Source organism: Rana temporaria, chromosome 9 (assembly GCF_905171775.1).
Source record: "Rana temporaria chromosome 9, aRanTem1.1, whole genome shotgun sequence".
NCBI lineage: Eukaryota > Metazoa > Chordata > Amphibia > Anura > Ranidae > Rana > Rana temporaria.
In genome coordinates, this window is record NC_053497.1 from 65623755 (window position 1) to 65647056 (window position 23302).

The 23302-nt window shown below is 41.8% G+C and overlaps 1 protein-coding gene across 2 annotated transcripts in view; it reads left to right on the forward strand.

Moving 5' to 3' along the window:
- Positions 1-23302, forward strand: part of DOCK11 (dedicator of cytokinesis 11) — a 333222-nt gene that overhangs the window by 92604 nt on the left and 217316 nt on the right. For both annotated transcript variants that reach the window (XM_040323688.1, XM_040323689.1), the window contains exons 17-26: positions 1501-1685; positions 1774-1839; positions 4811-4903; positions 8038-8161; positions 10164-10285; positions 13129-13212; positions 15235-15324; positions 15633-15751; positions 15996-16065; positions 18002-18127. In XM_040323688.1, the coding sequence (XP_040179622.1) occupies positions 1501-1685; positions 1774-1839; positions 4811-4903; positions 8038-8161; positions 10164-10285; positions 13129-13212; positions 15235-15324; positions 15633-15751; positions 15996-16065; positions 18002-18127 (1079 nt within the window). The remainder of the gene's footprint in view (positions 1-1500; positions 1686-1773; positions 1840-4810; positions 4904-8037; positions 8162-10163; positions 10286-13128; positions 13213-15234; positions 15325-15632; positions 15752-15995; positions 16066-18001; positions 18128-23302) is intronic.

The window sequence follows — 23302 nt, forward strand, 5'->3', positions numbered from 1 at the left end:
AAATACAAAAGAGAACAGTCCAGTCCACATAGCAACCAATCAGAGTCCATTTTGTAGTGATCTGCCTTTAGTGTCATGAATTCTTATTGGTTGCTGAGGGCTCCAACACTTTTCTCCTTGCAGTCTTTATTGACAAAGCCTTTTAGGGTTTCATTATGTCACATGAGATCCAGAATCAAATATACTTCAAATTAAAGATAAGTAAGTCATCAGGAGCTGTTTAGTTTTTAATCAAGCAGTGTATTATGGGGTGGGCAAGTCCTCTGCCAGATGAAATGACATCAGGATGAAATTGATTTAACAGCCACAAGCTTTCAAAGCATATCGTACCGTGTTTCCCCTGAAAATAAGCCCGGGTCTTATATTAATTTTGGCAACAAAAGAAACAGTTGGGCTTATTTTCGGGGTAGGTCTTACCATGTAATGTGCTGTCTTTTCTCCCCCTCTCTCTCCCTGCCTGACAGGAATCCCCAGTGAGAACAGAGTTAAAATGCTTGTAAAATCCTATAATCCACTCTATTACAGTAGTATATAATGTATAATGTGTGTGTTTCTGTAATATAATTGTGCCAAATACCTTCGTTCAGCGCTTCTGTGACCCGCTGGAGCTCTCTTCCCCGCAATTATATTACAGAAACACACACATTGTACATTATATTCTACTGTAATAGAGTGGATTATAGGATGTTACAAACATTTTAAACTAGGGCTTATTTTCGGGGTAGGGCTTATATTGCAGCCCTTCTGGAAAATAAGCCCTACCCCGAGGTAGGTCTTATTTTCGGGGGAGGGCTTATTTCCGGGGAAACACGGTAGATGAGATTTCTGAACCAATTTAAATACATCCATTTATTATAAGGCAATGGCAGCATTCCCTGTTCTGACATATAAGACATGACTGTAGCTCTCTGTTCTGATTGGAGCCTCCAAACTCTTCATTATATACGGTATACTTTGCTTTTATAATGAAATCTTGAATGGGCTGAGAGCAGATATATAGTGCTCTGTTATTAAATGTTTCCACCCAAGATTCACACACATTTAATGGGATTTCATTTGAAAAATGTGTGTATTTGAAGTGATATTGTATACATTTTGGGTGAAAACATTTACAAATAGACTCCATAGTTTGATGATGTGCTCTGCAAAACAACAGACCTTGTGGGGTTGATTTACTAAAGGCAAATATGCTGTGCACTTAGCAAAGTGCAGTTGAAATCTGCGAGTGCAGTTGCTCCAGAGCTTAGTAAATGAGGTAAAGCTTCACTTTGCAAAGAATACCCAATCACATACAAGGAAAAAAAACAACAGCACATGATTTGATGATAGAAGTCTATTTTTTATTTACTAAGCTCTGGAGCAACTGCACTTTGCAAAGCGCACAGCCCATTTGCCTTTAGTAAATCAACCCCTGTATGTCAGATAAATGAATATGGCCAGATTGAATGTTTTGAAATGAATATCTATGAACTGAATATATCATTATGTTTCCTCTGTCAGATTGCGTCACTTCTTCCTATATTCCGGTCAGGCCGTACAACAAAGAAGATCAGAGGGTTGCTGTGGAGGTGGAGGAATTTGTGCCGGAAGTAACAAAATATTGCTACCCGTTCACTACCTACCGAAACCATTTCTATGTTTACCCTCTGCTCCTAAAGTACGATAATCAGAAAACATTTGCCAAGGTAAACAAAGACCAACGGATTGGGATGATATTATTGGGAAGCAATCTTTCCTATTCATTCATAATAATAATCATTTATTTCCCTTCAGGCTAGGAATATTGCAGTCATGATCGAATGCCGAGATTCGGATGAGCCTGATGCACAAGCACTAAAGGTGCATTTTATTACTATCTTTTATACTCATATAGTACTGAAACTTATAGCTAGATTCAGGTAGGGGCGCGCAACGTTAGGCAGGCGTAGCGTATGGCATTTACACTACGCCGCCGTAAGTTAGATAGGCAAGTGCTGTATTCACAGAGCACTTGCCTCCTAAGTTACGGCGGCGTAGCGTAAATTGGTCTGCGTAAGCGCGCCTAATTCAAATGAGGATGTGGGGGGCGTGTTTTATGTATATTAACTGTGACCCGACGTGATTGACGTTTTTTACGAACGGCGCATGCGCCGTCCGTGTACATATCCCAGTATTGCTCCAAAGTACACCGCAAGGACGTATTGGTTTCGATGTGAACGTAAATGACGTCCAGCCCCATTCACAGACGACTTACGCAAACGACGTAAAATTTTCAAATTTCGACGCGGGAACGATGGCCATACTTAACATTGACTAGTCCAGCTGTTTGATGGAATAACTTTACGCCTGAAATCGCCTTACGTAAACGGCGTATCTTTACTGCGACGGGCGCACGTACGTTCGTAAATAGGCGTATCTAGTCATTTACATATTCTACGCCAAACTCAATGGAAGCGCCACCTAGCGGCCAGCCTAAATATTGCACCCTAAGATACGACGGCGCAGGCTGTCGTATCTTAGCTAGGTTTAAGTGTATCTCAGTTTGAGAATACACTTAAACTTAGGACCGCGCAGATTCCGAGTAAGGTCGGCGTATCTACTGATACGCCGGCCTAACTCTCTCTGAATCTAGCTATTAAAGTATAAATAAAGGCAAAACATTTTTTTTTTAGTTTTGGATAGAGTGGAGAGGAACTAGAACCCCTGTTATGCCCTGTACACACGATAGAAATTTCCTATGGGCTAAAATCTGATGGAATTTTCTGTCAGAATTCCGTTCCAGCTGTCTTCCATCAGTCTTGCATACACACTGTCAGACCAAATTCCGACTGTCCAAAACGCGGTGACGTAAAACACTACGATGACCCGAGAAAAATGAAGTTCAATGCTTCCGAGCATGTGTCGACTTTCCCATAGGATTTTTTTCCAAAAATAAAACATGCTCTATTTCCAAACTCCGACGGAAAAAAATCCTATGGGGCCCACACACAATAGGAATTTCTGATGAAAAAATTCCATCTGACTTTTTTCATCAGAAGTTCCTATGGTGTGTACAAGGCATTTGTTTTTATTGGTGTCTGTGCCCCCATTCGTGAAATTTGCCCTTTCTATTTGCCCTGTTTACCATTATCATTGAAAGTAGAAGTAAAGGAATTGCCTACATTTTGAGTTGTTCCGAGAAAATTAATAGTGGGGAGACCTTCCAATGGGGACATGAGGGACATTAGTTCTGGTGACCTGGGGGGTCCCCCAGTGATTCCCTTAATTTTTCAGGGATTTCAACTTGCTTCCTGATTGACTATGGGATGGGAAGTGAAGAAAAATCTCAGAAATGGGACACAGATGGCGGAAAAATATCTGACAGGTTATAGCCCTCCCTTGCGCTATCCAAAATGAATAAAAAAATATATATAATTCTACATTAAAGCCATTGGTGCTTGATCAGTGGTAGATGCTATTCATTTCATTACAGAATGTTGCTATTCCCACAGAAAAATTTACATTGATCTTGCCAGAAATCCAAAGCAACATCTAAGGGCCCTTTCACACGGAGCGGATCAGTAATGATCCGCTCCGTGTGTCCGCAAAGCTCAGCGGGGATCCTCCGTAAAATCCCCTTTGAGCTGGCAGCTGACAGGGTGGTCCCCGCACACTGTGCAGGGACCGCCCTGTGTTTCCTCCGCTCTCCCCTATGGGGGATCAGACGAACACGGACCGTATGTCCGTGTTCATTCGATCCGGCAGACGGAAGAAAAATATGATTTCTTCCGTCTGCAAATGCGGATCTTTGCGGAGGCGGCCAAATTACGGGTGTCAGCGGATGTTCATCCGCTGACACCCGTAATCACATAGGGACCCATGTATGTCCCGTTTTCATCCGCAAACGGACAGATGAAAATGCGCCAAGCCAATCCTCTAAACAGCTTAGGAAAATTATTCAGTATATAAGTATAAAACAACACTAAAAACTTGTGTGAAAAATGTTGAAGCACTTGCAGTGCTGGAGGGCACTGATGAGGAGGCACTGATGAGGCTGCACTGATAGGCAGCACTGATGATAACTGATAGGTGGCACTAATTGGCACTGATTGGCCACAAGAGCCACCTATCGTGCCATCTATAAGTACCCTTCAGTGATGCCTATCAGTGAAAATTAGTGGCACCTATCAGTTATCATCAGTGCTGCCTATGAGTGCAGCCTATCATTGCCCATAAGAGCCACCTATCGGTGCCAATGATAGGCGGCACTGATAGCCAGCACTGATAGGTGACACTGAACAGGAGGCACTGGTGGGTGCTGATTGGCGGCACTGGTGGTCGCTGATTGGCAGCACTGGTGCGCACTGATTGGTGGCACTGTTGGGACTGCACTGATAATCAGGACACAAGCCGGTTATCTGCTCCCCTCTCCTCACGCTGTCAGTGTGAGGAAAGAATGCTGATAACCGACTTGTGTTTACATCGTGGTCAGCTGTCATTGGACAGAGCTGATCACGTGGTAAAGGGGCGCTGTAATTGGCCCTTTACCCTGATCTGTGATCAGCTGTGTCCTAAGGACAGCGCAATCAATGGGGGACATGCATGGATGTCCTCCTGGCAATGTAAGCCGTGCTGTAGCCGTCTTTTGGCAGGAACTTGATCAGGCAGGTCAGAAGGAAGTCAACTGCAGGTCTAATGTTCCCGTCAATATATTCCTAATAATATCAGATGCATCTCAAACTGATGCCATCAATACTGGCCCTCAAAATAAGTATGCAGTTAGATTTGAATGACCAGTCTTTAGCACTGTCTACTCATACAGTATATTATCTTGTCATATTCCTGGTTGCAGTGCATTTATGGAAAGCCTGGTGGTCCGGTATTCACAACAAGGGCATACGCCATTGTCCTACATCACAATCAAAACCCGGAGTTCTATGATGAGGTGAGGAATCATTCTGTTTATTTATTCAATGTGATGGCAAAATGCTTGGAATGATATACAGAGTGCTTGGTATAAATCTTGGGATGTAGACTTTTCAAAACAAGATAATTTTTATATGCTGTGTTCTATGACTAAAACCAGTTATGTTCATGCTCAATCTCTCCTCCAAAAATCGAGATTTCCATTATTTACCAATTCTGAAAAAATGTTGAATCTTTTTTTTCTTTACATATGAACATAAAGTATATACGGTAAGCTGCATTTTACAGAGTAGTGAATTTGACATTTACCAAATATTCACTGCAGGTGAATCATTTACTGTCATTTAAAGCACATGCACCAGGAGGATACACCTGTTTGGTGAATAATTACAGTAACGGTTTTACAAATATTCAATGTCAGGGAAAGTAACTACGCTTCCTGTGACATTTTAATGGTACAGGAAACTGTTGGGAGTGGCGTGTGGCACATTAAAGTGGATGTAAACCTGATTCATAACATTTGACCACATATATCTGTAGTGCTTACTTATCTCTCTCCAAAGCCCCAAGTCCCGTATCTTTCTGCTGCTCTGTTCTTTTGTTATCAGCATGATATCTTCTGACACGTTCTCCGACAACCAAGATAAAAACAGACTAAAATTTGTGTCGGGGTGGGTTAAATCGATTAGCAGAGAGCTTGTCTATTCACAGCACAGCTCTGCACATTCCTTCCTCCTTCTGCCTATGCGGAGTGGGGTGTGTGCCTTTCCTCCAATCAGCTGTCACACAGTGTATGCCAAGCCTTTATGCCTAGTGCTGATTAGGAAGAAAAAAATTCTAACACAATGTGCACTTTCTAAAGCACAGGTGTCAAACACAAGGGCCGCGGATCGAATCCCGCCCTCCAGGCCATTTCATGTGGCCCTCGCACCTCTCCTGTAGCTGCAGGAGTGCTCCAGCCCTCCTTTGGTCCTACTCCAGACTCTTTCTTTCTGCTTTCAAGCAATTCATCCAGCTTCTTCCCAGCAGCAGCATAAGGAAAGGAAAGGGGGGAACTGTGATGTAAGGGAGAGTGGGGGACTCAACTTCTGATGGTGGGGTGGCTCTTGACATCTAATGTAAGGGGAGGGGATGCACTGGACATCTAATCTTACAGATACGACCGGTCCTTTTGAGGGCAATCATAATGCTGATGCGGCCCACAATGAAATTGAGTTTGACACCCCTGTTCTAAAGAATATAGCAATCCGAAGACAGCAGATATACAAGTAAAACTTATGTAGGGAGATTTGTTTCATCTCTGCGTATCATCTGTTCACTTCACTGGGTATATGTAAGGGTTTACATCCACTTTAACTAAGCAGATAGTCCCGTTTCAGGTCTATCGGTGCCACCTGCACCAGTTTCTTTTTCAGAAACTGGCCTTCGCACAATCATTTAGATCAGGTTCGCCTATATGTTTTTCAGGCAGACCTGATCGGACGGTCCTTTCACTACTGTTTGGTAAATCCTTTCATCCCTATGGACCAGTGGGTGTAAACAGACTTGTGTCCGATTACATCTGTCAACCTCTGATCTGATCCAGTGCACTAAAAACAAACAGAAGACGATTCATCCTCCTCTTTGTAGGAGGATCGGAGGTAGTTGGGTGTAAACAGGTAACAGAGTACGCTAAAATCAACCTCCTATTAAAGCACAGAATTGATATTACACATCAAAAAATTATATACAAAAAAATAGTAAAATAGTGACTGGTGAATTCCTAGTGTAAAAACAATCAACACCACCTGAGTAAGGATAGCCCGTTCCCCTCCTGTGGCAATAGGTGTGTTCTGTTTCTCATCTAAAAACCAATCCTGACTGCAATCAGTCCATAGATAAGTATCCAGATGATTTCTTTCAGATTTCTCTACGGTTGTTAGTGTAGAATGGTTCTCAAATAAAAGCAAAAAGACACATCATTGCGCAGTGCTTAAAATAACATTGAGTCTGGGGTGTAAGTAGTTTTACTCACATCCAGTGGAGTGAGGAGGAACTAACTACATGCGACTAGTGCAGGGCTCAAGTCCTGCGGGAACGCGTCGGAACGAAGTTCCTGCACTTTTTTCACAGCAGGAACTCAGTTCCCGTTGCAGGACTAGAGCAGCCAAGCCGCCCGAGCCAATCCTTCACTAAGCGGCGATGCCCACCTCGAGTCAGTGTAAGGAGCAGGCGAACCTTAGTAATCCTTTATGTTACTGGCCGCTTCCTGTATATGGATTCATCGGGTATTCCGTCACTTCCTCAATGCCGCAATGTCTCCTGGGAGCTTTTGTCATTGTTCTCAGGAGACATTGCGGAGGTCTGCCGCGAGTTATCGCGGGATTTAGAAAGAACTTGCTTCTTTCTAAATCCCGCGGTACAGTGGATCGAAAAAAATAAAAATATGCGGTTTAGTAATTATGCATATGAGCGTATCATTTATTTATTTTTTGGTGGGGGAGTGGATCTTGGGTGGGAGTTCCCACACTTTTTTCCCCAGGACTTGACCCCTGGACAAATGTAAGTGAAACTACTTACACGGAAGCGTAGCACCTATTGCCACAGGAGGGAACAGGCTATCCTTATTCAGGTGGTGTTGATTGTTTTACACAGGAAGAATTCACCAGTCACTATTTTACTATTTTTTTTATATAATTTTTAGATGTGTAATATCAATTCTGTGCTTTAATGAGAGGTTGATTTTAGCGCACTATTGCTTGTTAAATAACACTTTTGTATGGCGTCAAAACACTATTTTAATGGTCGCAGCTGGAATCATTTATTTATCTTGTATTATCACCATATTTAATTATTCATATTAGCGCTTGAGTATATTCACTATTATAGGTAACAGAGTACGTTTACAACCAACTGCCAATAGAGCGAACTCTGTACATGTCCGCTCTGCATAAACTGAGCGGACACGTACCTCTCAACCGCCCGCCCTGCTCTGATAAGCAATGGGGGCCTAGCTCAGGTATGCACCTAATTTAACAGGAAATAGGGCGGTTTTACATATAGAAAACTGCTGCAGATTCCCACCGGGTGCAACCTGTCATAAGGAATGTGAACTGTCAGTAGTCAGCAGAGCCTATGGGGATATATATAACTTATTTTTTTTTTTTTTTTCAGGTAAAAATTGAGCTTCCACTTCATCTACACCACAGGCACCACCTGTTGTTTACCTTCTATCACGTCAGCTGTGACATCAACTCAAAGGGAAGCAGTAAGAAACATGAGAGTGCTGAAACCCCCGGTACGAATCTTTTTTGAAAATGGTACATCTGGGTTGCAATCAGGGCAGGACTTAGGGTGGTGGGGGCCCCTGGCCTTGAGTCACTTTCGGGCCCTACCTTCTATACATTACTTTAAGTAGAAAAAAATGATACATACACAAGCTATGTATTAGAGCTACACAATTCTGTATAAGCAACCCATAATGAAAAGTGGAGGGTACAGTTCTCCCACTTCAAAGGGGTATGCCTAGGGAAGCAAAACAGCATAAAATTAATGTATGTATGGGGATAAATAACCCAATATGACCACAAAGAGCCTGGCAAGGAAAGAGCTTCCGCTGTACCTGTCAAATGGAGAGGGATCATATAATGCCGCCGTACGAGCCGTCACGTCTGTCCATCGGTAGCCGCCGCAGCTATAAATAGTGTCATTCGGATGCCCGCACATGCTCAGAAGAATGATGGGCGTAATGACATCATAGTGTCGCATAATGATGACACGTAGTCATCAATAGTAAACATAAAGTTGTCCTGAAGGACATGATGTATACTGCGAATGCGCACAAAAAAGCATTGACACAAGTCAGAGTGCAATGTATTCAAAGGGCAAATCCAGCAACTGGAGCCAAAGTAACATGCCACATCCAGCAAAAGGACATAATATTGCAAAAATAGCTTCACATAGGTAATAATAAAAGAAAGACAGTTTGTCTACTTGGACGGAGGACAAAAATTATCAATTTCCCTAGAACAGGTAAAAATGCTAGACCAATCAACACACTTTAAATGAAAAATTAAATGACTGGCATATTATTGAAAAAAATTCAACATAAACGGGCGGGGCCCCCTATTGGGTGGGGCCCATGGGCTTGAGCCCAGTCAAGCCCAATGATAAGTCTGGCCCAGGTTGCAATTGACACAAATGGGGTTGATTTACTAAGGGCAAAAATGAGAGCTTAATAAATGAGCAAAAGCTCTGCTGACTTCCATCATCCAATCATGTGCAAGCAAAAATGCTGTTTTATTTTTTTCCTTGCACGTGATTGGGTACTCTTTGCAAAGTGAAGCTTCACTTCATTTACTAAGCTCTAGATCAACTGCCCTTGCAGTCTTTTTGCCCTTAGTAAATCAACCTCAAAAAGTCAACTACCATATTTATCGCAGTATAACGCGCTCCCGCGTATACCGCGCACCCCTAAAGTGGCCCCCAATCCTGTGGAAAAAAGTTTTTTTGTTTTTTTTGTACTTACAGTTTTGGTGTCTTGCGCGGCGTCCATCGGCGGCCTCGTCGGGTCCGGCGTCCTTCTGCGGCTTCGGGTGTCCTCTTCGGCGGGTCCGGCGTCCGTCTTCGGCGGGTCGGGTGTCCTCTTTGGCGGGTCGGGTGTCCTCTTCGGCGGGTCCGGCGTCCTTCTGCGGCGTCTTCGCGTCCTCCCTGCTCGTTTCCCGCGCCGAGTTTGAATACTGCGCCAACATATACAGAGCGCAGTACACTCGTGTATTGTCGGCAATGCTCGGCTACCCGAGCTGACGTCCTGTACGTCCAGGACGTGAGTGCGGAAGGAGCCGAGACTGCCCGACTATACCCGAGTGTACTGCGCTCGGTATATGTCGGCGCAGTATTCAAAACTCGGCGCGGGAAAGCGGGTATCGCCGTATACCGCGCACCCACGATTTTGCCCTGATTTTCAGGGCAAAAAAGTGCGTGGTATACGCCGATAAATACGGTAGATAAAATGCTTAATTTGCACTTCACACAGAAAATAACATTGCATTTCCTACAGTACTGTATACACTGGTATTTGCTTAATATAAAAGCAACATTTATTTACAGTAATAATAAATTTAACATGCATTGCCATGTAAAAAAAAAAAAGATGCAGGAGGATGCTGCCTTTAGCAAACAGTGCAATCTGACATATATTTATTACATTGTATTATTATTATCATTAAAATCATCATCACCCTCATAAATATTATTATTAGTAGGTATGTTTCATAAGGTTCCTCTGTTCTCATTTACAGTTGGGTATAGTTGGGTCCGTCTGCTGAAGGAGGGTAGAGTTATCACATCAGACCTGCAGCTGCCAGTTTCTGCCAGTCTTCCCCCCGGATATCTGAGTCAGACTGATCCTGATACAAGGAAGGTATAACCTCTGCTTATCACATCGTACAGTGGGATCACACTAAGCACATGACAGCATTCTCTAATGCATGCGTAAAAAGAGCTCATGCATCTATCTGATCATCTAGCAAGCTGATGACATTATTATTCTGGATCCATAAATTATCAATTGGCCTTCACTATTATTTTAGTGACTTTACAACACTTTTTCAGGATCAAATGAAAAATACTGGATGATGGGAACATTTTCATTTTCAGGCCGATCATTTGGTGATCAATTTAGATTTTTTTTGTATACTTTTACCCCAAACAGTTTCAATTGGATCAAGTAGTTAGTTGGTTGTATGAACAATGAATGGTCAGCATTATTTAGGGCAGTGGTCTCAAAGTACCGGCCCGCGGGCCATTTGCGGCCCGCGGACCAGTTATAAATGGCCCGCAGGCAGGGTGGAAGTGAGGGGAGCAAAAAAAAAAAAAAAAAAAATTTTTTTTTTTAGCTGGCGCCATCTGGTGGTGAGCCGTTGGTATTACAAGTTATTACCACCAGATGTGTGCTGGCGCCATCTGGTGGTGGCCGTTGGTATTACAAGTTAAGCATTACAAGTTAAACAGCAATTCTAATGTTATTTTTCACTATTTTCACTGCCATATTCTTCCCTCTAATTAGAACCCCCAAACATTATATATATTTTTTATCCTAACACCCTAGAGAATAAAATAGCGATCGTTGCAATACTTTCTGTTACGCCGTATTTGCGCAGCGGTCTTACAAGTGCACTTTTTTGGGAAAAAATTACACTTTTTTTAATTAAAAAATAAGACAACAGTAAAGTTATCCCCATTTTTTTTTAATATTATGAAACATAATGTTACGCTGAGTAAATTCATACCCAACATGTCACGCTTCAAAATTGTGTCCGCTTGTGGAATGCCGACAAACTTTTTTACCCTTTAAAATCTTCATAGGCGACGTTTAAAAAAATCTACAGGTTGCATGTTTTAAGTTACAGAGGAGCTAGAATTATTGCTCTCACTCTACCAATTGCGGCGATACCTCACATGTGTGGTTTGAACACCGTTTACATATGCGGGCGCTGCTTACGTATGTGTTTGCTTCTGCGCGCAAGCTCGTCGGGACGGGGTGCGTTTTCTGGCTCCTAACTTTTTTAGCTGGCTCCTAGATTCCAAGCAAATTTGTCAAACCCTGACTTACACCAGTGCTGGTGGTAATAATGCGCTCGCTGACACCAGTGCTGGTGGTAATAATGCGCTCGCTGACACCAGTGCTGGGGGTTAATAATGTGTTCGCTGACACCAGTACTGTTGTTTTTGAAGTTTGAAAGTTTGCATGCAGCCCCCCATGGCATATGAAAACTTGTCTTGTGGCCCTCAGGTAATTTAAGTTTGAGACCCCTGATTTAGGGCCTTTCCAATACACCCAATACTTAAAACAGGGATTTGTCAAAGAAGATAAAAACTTAACCTAAAAGCAAAGCTGTTTTAAAAATAAGTTTTCCAAAGGAGAAAAGGTGTTATCCAAAGATTCATCTTCTGTTTGCCTAGCTCAGTGGTCTCCAAACTGCGGCCAGGTGGCCGGATCTGGCTCTTTGCATGGCTTTATCTGGCCCTTGGGGCACTATTCCACCCGATCCAACAATGGCGGCATAATTATTGCTACTGACGCCAACATTGGATCACTATTCCTCCCACTGACACCAATGATGATGCATTATTCCTTTCTTTGACACCAATGTTGGGGCACTATTTTTTACACTGATACCAATGATGGGGCATTATTCGTCTCACTAATATTAGGGCATTGTTTACTCCCACTGACACCAGGACTTTTCTACTCCCACTAGCCATGGTGTGACCCCCCCCCCCCCTAAAGTCTAAAGGACAGTAAACTAGCTTAAAGTAGATGTGTTTTGTTACCAGGGTACTACATTCATGACTAATGACCGCGTACACGCGATCGGTTAAACCGATAAGAATGGTCTGATGGACCGTTTTGATCGTGTGTGGGCGCCATCGGTTAGTTAACCATCGGTTAAAAAAAAGCCAACTTGTTTTAAAATTAACTGATTGGATTCCTAACCGATAGGACAAAACCGATCGTTAGTAGGCACGACCATCGGTTAAAAATCCACAAATGCTCAGGCCTAGTACACACAACCCAGTTTCTCGTCAAAAAACAGCAAGAAACTTGCTGGGACATATTTTTTTGCCGAGGAAACCGGTCGTGTGTACATTTTCGTTGAGGAAACTTTCGAGAAACTCGACGAGCCAAAAAGAGAGCATGTTCTCTATTTCCTTGACAGAATGGAAAAAATTGGCTTGTCGAGTTCCTCGACAGCCTAACAAGGAACTCGACGAGGAAAACGATGTGTTTCACCCGTCGAGTTTCTCGGTCGTGTGTACGAGGCTTCAGAATCAAGTCAACGCATGCTTGGAAGCATTGAACTTCGTTTTTTTTCAGCACATCATTGTGTTTTACGTCACCACGTTCTGACACGATCGGTCCATTGGTCCGTTCTCATCGGATGGACTGATCGTGTGTATGTGGCATTAGTCTACCAACTGTATTTATCCTGTCCAATGAATGTGTCCTTTTTGGTCACTGATGCCCTGTCATTGACCATGGAAAAGGTAGCTGGAGGGCTTAGCCTTGAAGTCAAAGAAGCCAGACCCTAGTATCAAAGTGCAACTCATTTCAGAGGAGCATACTTCAGAGGTTCTTATTTGATTACCAAAAGTAATAGTCGGTACCTTAAAGTGCCCACTCTTAGATAGGATTTATACTTGCAAAAGTCTAAAATTGCTAAAAAGTTAACTGAATTTGTTATTTTCTCTGTTTCAATAAAGAGTGGTAATGATATCAAGTGGGTGGATGGTGCCAAGCCGCTCTTTAAAATCGGAAGCCATTTGGAGTCCACAGTCTATACCCAAGTAAGTGTACAAGCTTTACAGATCCATGCTTGAGAAAAGCATGTTCCTGAAAATAGAATAATCTCAGTTTGGTTAACACATTCATGTAAAAAAATGTATGTCATGGACAAAAAAGCAATTGAGGGTAAATAGTGTTTGTCGTAGGGATAGAAAATGCCCAGCTAGCCACTATCCCCAGCGCCCACATGTTAGGAAATGGTAGGATGAAAATAGGAGGAGCTCGGACTGCCTAGTTAAAAGATTGTGCCACCAACTCAGTTATGTAAATACCTGAGCGAAAGGGCTGTGTAGTTATGCTCATCCTCCCTGCTTCCTTCTGGAACATATTTCTGTCTTCATGGACCTGGGCTACAGCCAGGCCACAGGGTCTTGGTGGACCTTTCTTCCATGGTTTTCCTCCCTGCTTCTTCCGAATGATGTTGCTGTCTGTATAGACTGGGCTGTGGCCAGGTCCCATAGGCTCTCCACCTTCTCCAAATCCCTGCCTCATCCCTCCAGATGCTTCTTTCTTCTCCTCCTGACACTGATGCTACCCTGTGATCCATGTCCTGTGATCTGTGACTTGCTGCCCTGTAAGTACCAACATGTTATGTTCCCCTTCTGCAATGTGCTACCTGCATGGAGCCTGAGTTGAAGCCCTGCCACATAGGTACCATGTGACTCTATTACCCTGTGAGTACCTTCCTGCTGTATTGCCCTGCTGTAATGGGCTACCTGCTTGGAGCCTGAGTTGAAGCCCTGCCACATAGGTACCATGTGACTCTATTACCCTGTGAGTACCTTCCTGCTGTATTGCCCTGCTGTAATGGGCTACCTGCTTGAACCCTGGGATGAGGCTAGGTCACACAAGGACCCTGTGACTTTGCTGCCTTTGAGTTCTTTCTCTCCTGTGATGTGCTACCTGCTTTGACCCTAAATTGAGGGCAGGCCGTACAGGGAGTCTATGACTCTTTTTGCTTTCCTGCTGCATCTCCCTCCTGTGATTTTCTACCTGCATTGACCCTGAGTTAAGGCCAGGCCAGACAAGACCATCTGGTTGTGCTTCCCCCTCCAGTGACCTAGAAGGGTCCCACATAATCCTTGTATCCTGTTGCTGTTTGTCCCTTGTGCCTGCATCCCTGCCCTATGACCTCAATAAAAGGGCTAAAACTGATCGGTCTCCATGCATGTTCTGTTAAGCTCACTCCTCCGTCACAATGTTAATTTGGAACAACTCTTCATGCATGCACTCTTGCCATATTTATAGGAGACTGGAAATCCAAGTTTGCCAGCAGTTTTGCAACAGCAGCTTCTTTGTCCGCTTTCTTAAGTAACTAGACTAAATATGCTGTACCAAATCAGTCACCAAATGGTACCTTTATAACATAAAGCACTGGATTACCCTCCTGTGAGCCAGGAGAGACTTCTAACTTGTGTAAGGGAGCTATCACTTCCTCAAAGTCCTGCTCCTTTCCTCTCTTCTGTCCCAATGGCCAGTGGCAATACTTCAGCTGGCAATAATGGTGCTCTTCCTGACTGGAAGGACAACAAAGAGGGGTTTGAGAAGAGTTTGTTGAAGAAGTAAATGGTCTCATGCTCTGTGTGTGCCCTGGGGATTGGATTTATATTTCTAAATTAGAAACTGTGAGGCTAATTTATAAAATTGATTTAATTTTTATTATTTTTTTTGCCTATTCTAGCTAGATTTCTTGGGTTTATTTAAAACCCAAATTCCATTGGTTGCTATAGATGACTGCTTTAAAAAAGCTGTCAGCAGATAATCATTTGAAAATAAAATAAAAAATACAGGCTTATAATCAGGTCGTGTGCCACCATTCAATGTGTCAGAAGGGTGCTATTGTTTATATCTGTGTCACTATGAAATGATATTAGATTCCAAGCGCCTTTTGGGGCAGAAATAGATGCAATTGGTGTAACATCTGCTGTAAAAAGTGTTATTAATGTTGATAGATTAACTACAATAAATCTACTATTTTTTTATCTGTAATCAAATGATAAACCTGTCACTTTATCTAATTTTAGGATTTACATCTGTATAATTTCTTTGAGTTCTGCCAGAAGATACTGCCTGGTTCTAAGGAGGTTCCTAATGACCTTGTGAAGTATTTGAAGGTACTGTGTTTGTATGTGTTCTATGAACTCATTAATAACTGTAACTATCAAGGCCATTTTTTTTTACCATTTACCTTTTTCTTACATTTTTTTTTTTAATCAGTAGTCTAATGTAAACCACAGATCTTACATTTCCACCTACCACTGAGTATAATGGTAATCTCCTGCCAGACACCCCCATAATGCTCCCAGTAAACTTGGATGCCTTGATTAAATGATTTTGCCAATGTTTCTCCTGCCACCTAGTGGACAATTATATACATTGCAGTCATGAGACTTATAACAAGATTTTTGTTCTTTTTTTCTAGTGTCTGCATGCCATGGAAGTCCAAGTCATGATCCAGTTCCTGCCCGTTATTCTTATGCAGCTCTTTCAAGTTTTGACAACACTTTCCCACGAAGATGAGGTTGCTTCAAATTGTACTTTGTAAGTCCTTTAATACAATTTTAAACCATAGAGTTTCAATGGGTTGCACACTTGAGCCAATATGTTGTCTCTGAAAATCCCATAGGGAAATGCTGGATTCACTGTAGAGCAGGTTCCAGGTAATCGCAAACACAAAAACAATTGAATGTTTTAAGGCAACTTACTACGATAGCTGTTACATTTCTAGAAATTGTCTTCTTTATGATCAGCATTGATAATTTTAGATATTTCCCTTATGTGTCAGGGTTCTTCTTCATATTGTGTCAAAATGCCATGAAGAAGGTTTGGATCACTACCTCCGTTCTTTTATTAAGGTAAGACAATTTGATCGGTCCTTTATTTTAAAGTTGATTATGAACACAAGTCAATTCACAGAGATTATCAGAGGGGATACTGCTCCTTAAATACCATTAACTTCAGGCTAACATTGTTTAAATTAACTGTCTTTTGAGGATACCAACTAAATTAATTGACATAAAAAGCTTAGTATAAATTAAAGGCGATCTGTGAACATAGCATGCACTTTAATTTATAACATCAGCATTGTAATAACAATACAAACAATAGTAATTTCTGACAATCCAAAAAAAGCTTGCTTAATAAATCTCCCTTTACGTTATGCGTACTTACTGTCTGCTTACTGCTGACCATCTCTCTCCACAACGTCCTGGATTCCCTGTATGTTTTGTAGCTTCTTCTTTGCTGTTTAGTTTCAGTTTCTGAGGACTATACATCCCATGTTACTTTGTTGCCTGCAAGCTGTGATTCTTGTACTGACCCCGCCTCCTGAAACTCCTCCTCCCAGCACCTCTGTAGTTCAGAAGGCAGGCTCTGTGAGATGAGTGACACAGCAGTGCCTACATGTCATAGAATTCAAGGAAGTAAATGTTTGGAGGAGTAGGTTAGAAACAATTGAAATACAATTAATCAAAAGAGGAAGGTGCGCTATAAACAAGTGATTAGAAATGTATAAATCAAAACGGAATAAAATATAATATGGTATTACAGTACCAACGTAAATAACATGTGAAGAATTGTGTGACACCCATGTGTATCCAAGTGCAAGTACACTGATATGCTGATAAAGTTCTCAGAGAAAAAAAAAAGGTTATGAAGGATTGAAACAAATCCTCTTCATGAGTGTTCAGATGGGAATAGAGAGCATCGAATCTCCAGATTGTGACACCATCACCTTAAACAAGATGCGGGCTTACCAGATTTAGTGCACCCTCTAATTAAAGAGAGGTCAGATGAGCATGTGGCCAAACACCCTGGTCAGGGTACTCCCAGGACTCTCCTGCAAAATCTACTCAAGGATAAGGATATGAGCTGTACTTATTATCACGATAGTATCCAAATATGGCCGCAATCAACATAAAATAAGAAGCTTACTATTTGCTTTATTATAAAGACAGATTGCCTTTACATGTCAGGAATATTAAATCGCATAGTAAAATTGCAGGCCGGCTAAAAACACAGAAGCATCCCGCACTTCCTGGAAAACGTGATGACGTCAGCATGTCACTCCTACCTACGCGTTTCATCACACGTGACGTCGTCTGGGGCCAGCAATTTTACTGGTAAGCCCTTGTTTAAGGTGATGGTGTCATGATCTGGAGACCCTATTGGTGATTCCATGCCCTCTATTCCCATCTAAACACTCATGAGCAGGATTTGTTAAAAAAAAAAAAATAGTTAACTTTTTTTTTCTCTTAGAACTTTATCAGCATATCCGTGTACTTATACTTTGACTTTGATACACATGGGTGTCAGACAATTGTTCATGTGCTATGATGTTGGTACTGTAATACCATATTATATTTAATTATGTTTTGGTTTATATATTTCTAATCACTTTATACATAGTTTATAGCGTGGCTTTCTCTTTTGATTTATTTATTTTTTGGTCTGTGAAAATATCTTGCAGCACAGCCGCTGCTTCTCACTTGTTGTTTGCACCATTCAATCCTTTCACTGTCATTTACTGTTTTCCAAGCGCAGTTTTTCGAGTTGGGATAATAATTGAATTACAATGTAAGAATGAATATAAGATTTTACATTTTGACTATAGGTACACAATTAAGCTATTTAAAAAGTGGGCAATTTGTTTATTTGTGAATTGAGCATTACAAGGAGAAAATCTTCATAAGATCAAATAATAAATGGAGTTAAGATCCCTTATGTTGGTGATTGTGTGACCATTTTACTGTTCTCATAATGATAATATATATTTTCTATTTGATTTTGCAGTATGTCTTTAAGACCCAGAAGCCAAATTCTCCTCAGGGCAAAGCACTGCATGAAATTCTGGCTACAGCAATGATCATGGTGCTGAAACAGTCTGCAGACTTCCTGGCTATTAATAAGCTGTTAAAGGTATTAAAATAATATTCTTTGTAGGGGAGATCAGCTGACTTCAGGGTCTGAGGCTATGCCAGACAATACACAAAGTACATCTGAAGCCACACTACCATGCAAATGCACATGTCCTGTGGTCTGATGAGACCAAGATAAACGCATTGGTTCAGATGGTGTCAAGCGTGTGTGGCGGCAACTATGTGAGAAGTACAAAGACTAGTGTATCTTGCCTACAGTCAAGCATGGTGGTGGGAGTGTTATGGTCTGGGGCTGCATGAGGACTTCCGGCACTGGGGAGCTACAGTTCATTGAGGGAACCATGAATGCCAACATGTACCGTATTATACTGAGGCAGAGCATGATCCCCTTCCCTTCAGAGACGGGGCCGCAGGGCAGTATTCCAACATGAAAACAACCCCATACACACCTCCAAGACAACCACTGTCTTGCTAAAGAAGCTCAGGGTAAAGGTGATGGACTGGCCAAGCATGTCTCCAGACCTAAACCCTATTGAGCATCTGTGGGGCATCCTCAAATGGAAGGACGAGGAGTGCAAGGTTTCTAACATCCACCAGCTTCGTGATGATATCATGGAGGAGTGGAAAAGGACTCCAGTGGCAACCTGTGAAGCTCTGGTGAACTCCATGCCCAAGAGAGTTAAAGTAGTGCTGGGAAATAATGGTGGCCACACAAAATATTGACACTTTGGGCCCAATTTGGACATTTTCACCTAGGGGTGTTGCCAGTGGTTTAGACATTAATAGCTGTGTTTTGGGTTATTTTAAATGGACAGCAAATTTACACTGTTATACATGCTGTACACTCACTACTTTACATTGTAGCAAAGTGTCATTTCTTCAGTGTTGTCCATGAACAGATATAATAAAATATTTACAAAAATGTGAGGGGTGCACTCACTTTTGTGAGATGCTGTATATAGCAATAAATAAACGGAGAACAGGCATATCTTGAAAGTAGCCCCATCCTCCTTATAGGGACAGAAGCACATCAGAAGTTCAGAATTGTTCAATGCAGCTTAAGACCCCCAGCCTGTGTCTACACCTGATGAATCAAAGATTGGCAGCCACTAAAATGAAAGCTAATTTCTATGATCTTTTTCAGCACCCAACCCTTACCCTGTCATAGTAGTATTGGCTTCTATTCTGCTTACCAGTCCTTTGAGGATCATTCTTATGGCTAGTGACCTCATCAGTCACTGGTTGAGACTTCTTGTGGTTCCTGCCGCCGGGCAAAGGGTTCTGTAGTATACCCTAAATACCACATTTAAGTAGGTAGAGTGCCTGCAGACCTACAATTCCCATGAGTCTTCAGTCCACTCTAGTGCAATGGTTCCCATACTCATTCCTCAAAGTACCCCAACAGGTCATATTTTCAGTATTTCCATCACTATGCACAGGTGCTTTAAATCAATGTCAATGATTTGGTATTTATGAGAGCTTTTTTATCAATGGACATTTTCCAAAACCTGGCCTGTTGGTAGTACTCAGGGATGGACTCAGGGCTCAAGTCCTGCGGGAACGCGTGGGAACGGAGTTCCTGCACTTTTTTTACAGCAGGAACGCAGTTCCCTTTGCAGGACTAGAGCAGCTGAGCCACCCGAGCCAATCCTTCACTGAGCGATGCCCAGCTTGACTCACTGTCAGGGGCAGGCGAACCTTAGTAATCTTTTATGTTACTGGCTGCTTCCTGTATATGGATTCATCGGGTAGTGTGCGGGTATTCCGTCACTTCCTCAATGCCGCAATTTCTCCTGGGAGCTTTTGTCATTGTTCCAAGGAGACATTGCGGAGGTCTGCCGCGAGTTATTGCGGGATTTAGAAAGAACTTGCTTAAAAAAAAAAAAAACATGCGGTTTAGTTATTATGCATATGAGCGTATCATTTTTTTTTTTTTTTTGGTGGGGGAGTGGATCTTGGGTGGGAGTTCCCACACTTTTTCCCCCAGGACTTGACCCCTGGATGGACTGACCATTGGGACTACAGGGAGTTTCCCGGTGGGCCGATGGCTCAGTGGGCCGGCTTCAGTGACAGCGGCCTGGGAGTTTCTCACTTCTGCCTACTCTTGTCCCATGAGGGGGGGGGGGGGGGGGGCACCAAACTGATTCTTTGCCCCAGGAGAAATAATGTCTAGCTTCCCCACTGGTACTGCCTATAAGAGAACCAGTACCAGCTGTTCTACTCTAATAAAGTAAAATGGCTAGTGGGAAGAGGTGGCTTGGGTGGTCGGGAGGTTGCAGGAGTTGTCCGGCCGCTGTGGGAGAGACCTTTTAAAGTGGGCCAGTCTGGATGAAGTCCAGGGCCACATTTTTGTCCCAGTCCAGCCCTGGTAGTACTTGAGGACAGGGAACCACTGCTCTAGTGCATACAGGATTGAAACACCTTAATACTCAAATAGACCCCAAAATCTTCCCCGTTGGCATACCTCTCCACATATGAGTTTTCTGTTGTGTCCTCTTCAACTTTCAGTATCCATGGCTCCTTAGTAACTATGAAAAAAGGTGCACTGAGCTGAAGCAGAGATACAGCTATATGTGTGGAGCTTAGCAGGCATAATCAATGCTAATTTAAATATACCAGCTCTGTAATTCAGGCAGCAGTGGTGTCTACATTACTAAAAGAGAAATTAAGCCTCTAGTGGTTAATGGGTTGACTTGTGGTGACTGGCATAAAAGCACCTAAACTGGGACATACACTATATTACCAAAATTATTGGGACACCTGCCTTTACACGCACATTAACTTCAATGAACTTGCGCAAAGCAAGGTCCATAAAGACATGGATGAGCGAGTTTGGGGTGGAGGAACTTGACTGGCCTGCACAGACTCCTGACCTCAACTTGATAGAACACCTTTGGGATGAATTAGAGTGGAGACTGCGAGCCAGGCCTTCTTGTCCACATCAGTGCCTGACCTCACAAATGGTCAAACATTCTCAGACACACTCCCAGACAGCCTGCCCAGACGAATTATAGCTGCAAAGGGTGGGCTAACTATATATTGAACCCTACGGACTAAAACGGGGATGTCATTAAAGTTCATGTGCATGTAAATTAGGTGTCCCAATACTTTTGGTAATATAGTGTATATGACAGTATATGATGATGAGTTAACTCATAGCAGGCTTCTTATCTGCCTTCAATGCAGCAACATTCCAGAAATACAGATTTGTACCAGGCAGCTGAATTTGTCTGCACCCAATTTTGATGCAGTCTATATTTATTGATTATTTTTTTTAAATAAAGAGTTTATGCTAACTATTATTATGCAGGATTTATATTAATTTTAAAAAGCAACAAAACACATGAATTTCTTACCCTACAAAAAAAAAATCAAAATTGACCAAAAACCTTTATACTTTTGCTATCGAGGAATTGAGTGAATCAATTAATCGTTTTTTTTTTTGTAGGGTAAGGAATTCATGTGTTTTGTTGCTTTTTAAAATGAATATAAATCCTGTATAATAATAATTAGCATAAACTCTTTATTTTAATAAAATAATCAATAAATATAGCCTGCATCAAAATTACAATATTTTTTTTGTTTTTACCAAAAATCATTATACTGTTGCTATCGAGGAATTAAGTAAATCAATACATTTTTTTATTTTTTTTGTAGGGTAAGGAATTTATGTGTTTTGTTGCTTTTTAAAATTAATATAAATCCTGTATAATAATAATTAGCATCAACTCTTTATTTAAAAAAATAATCAATAAATATAGACTGCATCAAAATTACAATAAAAAAAAAAATTACCAAAAACTATTATACTTTTGCTATCGAAGGAATTGAGTAAATCAATTCTTTTTTTTTTTTTTTTGTAGCTGGGTGTTTTCTTGTGGAATGTAGTACTGATGCATAACCACTAGATGGAACCCTGTCACTGTAACAGTCATAGTACAGTAGCATTTATTATACAGAATAATTCTCCACATACAGCTGAAGATCCACAAAAGATTAGATCGTGGTTGTATAGAACAGTCAAAATAATAGTCAAATGACTGCATGCCTAATGGGGTATTCAATTTTGGTGAGAGACCGAACACTTACTGCATTGAGGAAGTCAGTGCCGATCCTGACCTCCCTGGGGCCCTAAGCAAAATGACATGTTACATTAAAGATTAAAGTTGAGAAGCGGAGGGAGGGGGTGTCGGAAATGGCATCTTGCATTAAAGTGAGAAGCGGGGGGTGCTGATTTCTTACCTCTTCTCCCATGCAGCCAGCGAGTTGAGAAACGGGGTGAGGGGCCAAAAATTACTTCTTTACCAAGCAGGGCCTCTAGTCATTTGGGGGGCCCCCCGCAGCTTTGCAGGGCCCTAAGCGGCTTGCATAGTGAGCCTATAGGGCGGATCGGCCCTTGAGGAAGTTCTAACATTCATTCTAGCACTGAACAGTTGTTACAGGCATCGGAAGGATAACTATATCTCATATTAAGACCATACTCAGCAGTGATAATCCTAATACCACGCCATAATTCTACTACTTTAAGGTATTATTTTTCAGCTGCCTGGCAAGCCTTATAGCCATTTGGCTGCTCTTCTGTCAATATTATTTAAAGGAGCACATTGTATGAAAAAGTTAACCTAAAATACAGAGACAGGAGGATTTTATGGCACTGAATATCAAGCATGAAATAGGCCAGTCCACTAATATTGGAGAGAAACATTTAAAGATTTTATACCATACAAGTACTTGCCAAATCTTTTGTAAGTGATCCACACTTCTTGTTGTTTATGGGAATATGCAGAAGCAAGAGTGGGATCACCACAGGGTGTATAGGAACATCAAAACTCCAAGGGGTGCAGAAACAAAGCCAGGATCGCAGATCATGCTGCTGGAGTCCCTACGTGACATAAGAAGGCGATGACTATTAGGCTTTATTTCCATGGATGTTTTTACAGCCACTTTTCTGAGCGTTTTTTGCAGCTTAAAAACAGCTCTTCGTGTTAGTCTATGGCCTCATGCCCACCATGACGTTTTTGAGCTGTAGATGGCTGAGCCGTTTTTAAGCTGCAAAAAAAAAACAGGACCAGTGCGTTCTGAAGCTCCAGAGTAGAGCTGTAAAAACGCCAGACGTTAAAAAACGCTCAAAAACGCTACCAAAAAATCAATTCAAAAAAATTCAAAAACATAAATAAATAAATAACATGGACAGGCGTTTTTAAGCTGTAAAAAA